Source organism: Hordeum vulgare, chromosome 7H (assembly GCF_904849725.1).
Source record: "Hordeum vulgare subsp. vulgare chromosome 7H, MorexV3_pseudomolecules_assembly, whole genome shotgun sequence".
NCBI lineage: Eukaryota > Viridiplantae > Streptophyta > Magnoliopsida > Poales > Poaceae > Hordeum > Hordeum vulgare.
Genome location: NC_058524.1, coordinates 40,287,819 through 40,292,044, shown reverse-complemented (window position 1 = coordinate 40,292,044; position 4,226 = coordinate 40,287,819). Strand labels below are relative to the sequence as shown.

General features: G+C 50.9%; 1 protein-coding gene across 1 annotated transcript; it reads left to right on the top strand.

Moving 5' to 3' along the window:
• Positions 1-390: 390 nt before the first annotated feature.
• On the top strand, positions 391-3,172 carry LOC123410649. The gene is made up of 3 exons (XM_045103590.1): positions 391-1,214; positions 1,357-1,666; positions 2,678-3,172. The coding sequence occupies exons 1-3, from the start codon at positions 579-581 to the stop codon at positions 2,716-2,718; spliced, it is 987 nt and encodes a 328-aa protein (XP_044959525.1). The 5' UTR covers positions 391-578; the 3' UTR covers positions 2,719-3,172.
• Positions 3,173-4,226: the final 1,054 nt, after the last annotated feature.

Below are 4,226 nucleotides of genomic sequence, written 5' to 3'. Positions count from 1 at the left end.
AGACGAAGATGTCACACAGTATAATGTGACATCTGACTGTCGGACGTCACATAAATGAATCAGCTGGGTGAAATTTTTTCAGACGTAGTTCAGTTTATGAAATACTTTGTTTTGTGGGTCAAATTTGCGGACAGCCCAAAGCAGCACAACTCAACTAAACGCCCCCACTTGGCAGTCTCGAAGCAGCTAGCGAGCAGCAGCAGCAAGCGACACACCCTAGCAGTCTCGCCGGATCTGATGGTGGTTCCCTCGCCTCCCCGTCCTCGGCGCCGTCGCGGTGCCCCGCTCCACTGGCGCCGGGCGTACGTGCGGCGCGCCGAGGCAGCGCGAGGAGGGAGCAGCGCCGCCGGCCGCTTCGTGGCCGCAACGGCGCGGACGGGGAGGCTCGCCGTCGCCGATGAAGGCAGTCCACTGGACTGGACGAAGGGAAGGAGAGGCGCTGCCACCGACCACGGCCGCCGCCGCCGCGCGGCGCGTCTGTTCGGGGGAAAGGATGGAACCCGTACAGGCCCGTGCGGGTGCGTGGGCCGTGCCGAGGAAACGGCCCGCAGGCCCGAAGCCCGAGGCCCCAGACGGCGATGGGGCGAGGCACCGGCTTGAAATACCCCCGGCTTGGCGCCCAGCGTAACCGCCGCAACCAACAGCCAACAGAGCTCGCCTCCTCTCCCCGCCGGAGCGCCAAGAAACCCCTCGCACCCACCTCTCGCCACCGCGCAGCAGCGCGCGCCCACCGCCGGCGAGCGATGGACAGGTTCCACGACGGGCAGCACGTGTGGCTGCGGAGCCGCGCGCACGGCACGTACCTCAACGCCCGCGGCGACGGGAGGAGCGTCTCCCTCCGCCGGCGCCGCGCCTCGCTCAAGGCGGCCTGGACGGTGCACATCCACCAGGGCGACGTGCCGTACCTGCTCCTCCACAGCGCCGCCTACGGCCGCTACCTCGCCGCCAACGGGCCCCGCGCCGAGCAGCGCCACTACGACGAGCCGGAGGTGCTGCAGGCCATCATGTGGCAGGCCTTCCAGACGGGCATCGGCGACGAGGTCGTGCTCCGCAACGTCGGCGGCCGCTACCTCCGCGCCAACCGCAGGCACCTCAGCTGGAACACCGGCGGCGTCAGCGTCGAGGACACCGACAACGCCGGCACCATGATGTGCTGGACCGTCCAGCCCATCCCCGCCCGAGAGGCAGGCATGCCTGACCTTCCTGCCCCGCCCGTGAGTTCGCCATGACCAGCCTCTCGAATTGCCAGATTTCATTCGCTCTACGACTCTAGAGCAATTCCTCATCTGTTCTTGCCAAATTTGCGCTTCTCCTGACGATTCCGGTTCCTCAACATAACCTGCAACTCAACTGCAGAACCACTTCATGTACACCGTGCTCGGCCAGGCGTGGCGGCTGATCGAGTTCGTGCGAGCGAACGCCGAGGGGCTCTACGACGAGGACGACTGGCACATGTTCGCTCTCAGGGGGAGGTACGTGAACCACCTGAGGAACGAGCTGGCCGACCGCATCGCCTTCATGGACGGCCATGAACCCGACGGCATCGCCATGTGCATCCGGGCGGGCCGCTACGGGAGGCCGACTCCACTCGTCGTCGACCTGCCCCGCTACACTGGCGGCCCCGCCGAGACCCACCAGATTGTTGTGATGATGTCCGGGACCCCTGGTGAGAGCCTCTCCCCATGCCACACCGAGACCCACCATATTGTCTTGATTGATTTTGTTTTGCAAAATGTACAGATTTTGCTGCATGGCTAATCTGCTTGTGCTTGAAAAATTGTTCACTGAAACTGTTATAATCTGAGAAACAGTTTACTGAAATTGTTCTAGTCTGAATTTTTTTTAACAGAAACTGTTGTAGTCTGAAACTTGTTAGGTGTTGGGAATTATCTCCAACTGCAGTAATCTTGTAGATAAATGAAAGACGGTCTGTGGCAAGTTGGTTATTTGGGGGGAAATCATTATTGGAACTTAAAAGTCCAAATCAGTTGATTCATGATTCATCTCTTTTCAGCCTTCACAGAGAAGATGGTGATATCCGTTTGATTTCGCCCATTTTACTTGGATTGAATAACCTGTGAACAAACTTTAGGTTCCAACAAAACAACACTAAGCTAAATATATTTATATATTTTTGCATAACTCTGAAATTTAGATTGTTCATGTGCTCCCTACTGATCTTCTTTATCGAGAAACATACTGTTGGACTCGAATCTGTTATGCACAATGCACAGATGTTGGTGTAGATACTATTTTGCTGCATGACCATGATATTAGTGGAGTGCTAATCTGATATTATGATGTGCTTGTCTTTGGGACTTATCTGAAACTGCTGTAGTCTTGTACAAAATGGTAAAAGTAGGTGTCATGTGGAATTATCAGTCTGTTTTTGATTCAGATAGTTCAGTTCTGTCTTTGATTCAGATAATTCAGTTCGTCCATTTGGTAACATTTGCCACTATTAGAATTATGGACCCTAAAAGGGCAAATCATGTCCAGTCATCTCATTTCTCCTTTGCAGAGAAGACACTGATTTTCTAACCCATGAATAAAATTCAGGTAGTATCTTACAATAGGGAATAAAAAGCTCACAATATTGTTTCTGGCTTTGTCTTGTTTACATCATTGTTGATTATTGTTCTGCGGCCTAACTGGTTCATACTTTCTGCTGATTCAGCGTACGATGAGCTGCGATACCCTGATGTCAACGCAATATAGAGAAAGCTCAGAGCGGGAGGACACCTTTTCATAGGTCGCGCCACCTCGGACACGATGACAGCAGAACTGGATACCTACGTTTGCCTGTAGACACATAGATATAGGTTCAGAAAACTCAGCAGCTCTCGTGCTTCTTCGGCTAGCTAAACTTGGTGAAAATGTTGCGTCCAATTGCTGAACAACACTGTAGTGATGATGGTTGTAGTAGTCGTTTTAGCGCTGCTCTTTTGACATTCATCTCTCTGACGTGATATTGCCACTGCTTCAGAGCATTTCACTGTAGTTTTTTTTTTTCTGCAATGAGTTGATTCTGCAGTTTATTCAGATCATGCATTCCGCATAACTGGAAATTGCGGTGGTTTTGCAGTGAGTTGATGATCCTGCATTCCTGCATCCCTTTTGTACTATGCATTTCTCTTAGATAAAGCATCTGATATGGTTGTTCTTGCTGTTAGTTGGGCAGTGAGTTGATGATCATGCAGTGAGTTGATGATCCTGCATTCCTTTTGTAACTTGAGTTTAGATGTCGTTCCTTGCTGTGATTTGGAGGTTTCTGCTGAGTTCTCTTCTACGCGATGGATTACGACGGCTTCACCTACATTGTCAAATGAAGGAAAAATTCCAAATGTTCTAGTTCGTATATACAATCAGATTATGAGAATGTAAGTAGTGTCCTCCCGTTTCTTTATGCACTGAATTTAAAGGGTTGTGTTGCTTGGCAAAGGTGTATCAGCAAAATCATGTCCCGTGGCATTGCACTGCTCCTTCAGTTTTTTGTCAGCTATATGGTCACCTACAACAATAAGTTACACACTTCCAACCGGGAAGTTACAATTTTGTTTTGAACAGAGATGGAACTTGAAATTTTATTCCAGTAGATCATATTACGGAGATGACAGCATATTACACACCCGCACACATGCAAGAGAACCCGGGCTTCGAATCGAATTATCGAAAGAAAGAGAACTTACCGGTAACTGCATGCTTCGGAGAGCGTCTCATGCAGTGAGTGCATGAACTGCAGGTGTTGCTGCTTCTCCTGGTGTAATGGTGTAGGTCAAGGACACTTCTAGCAAGTTCCTGTACTCACAAACATTCTTGTTCCTAGGACCAGTACACTACAACCAGCAGCCAAAGGCCCGTGAAAGAGCCCGGGTTGACCCTTTAATCCGCATAATATACATAGAACATATTTCATAATAGACAACTGAAACCCCGTTGATTAGAATTCAGAACCTGAATCCTTCATTTCAATGGCGAGAAATGACGAACTACTACATCGCAAAGGAACCCCCAACAAGAGTATTTGGACCAAAGCCCGCGAACATTGGCAATTCCACGGAGACAAGCCATGCCATAAAGACCACCCAAGAGACTAATGAGTAATGACCATCCATCAAGCAGTTGTGGACGCCTTTCGTGTGGCGACACTCTTCTTTCTTTTGCTCCTCAGAGGCTTCTCCACAATAGTCTTCCCAGATCCAGGGCAGGGCTAACGTCCTCCAAAT

What these genes read in the sequence shown, in the direction of transcription:
- LOC123410649 (XM_045103590.1), top strand. Translation starts at nt 579, where the DNA reads ATGGGGCGAGGCACCGGCTTGAAATACCCCCGGCTTGGCGCCCAGCGT. An exon ending in CTGACCTTCCTGCCCCGCCC is followed by an intron (nt 1,215 to 1,356) that starts GTGAGTTCGCCA and finishes ACTCAACTGCAG; the next exon opens with AACCACTTCATGTACACCGT. An exon ending in GATGATGTCCGGGACCCCTG is followed by an intron (nt 1,667 to 2,677) that starts GTGAGAGCCTCT and finishes CTGCTGATTCAG; the next exon opens with CGTACGATGAGCTGCGATAC.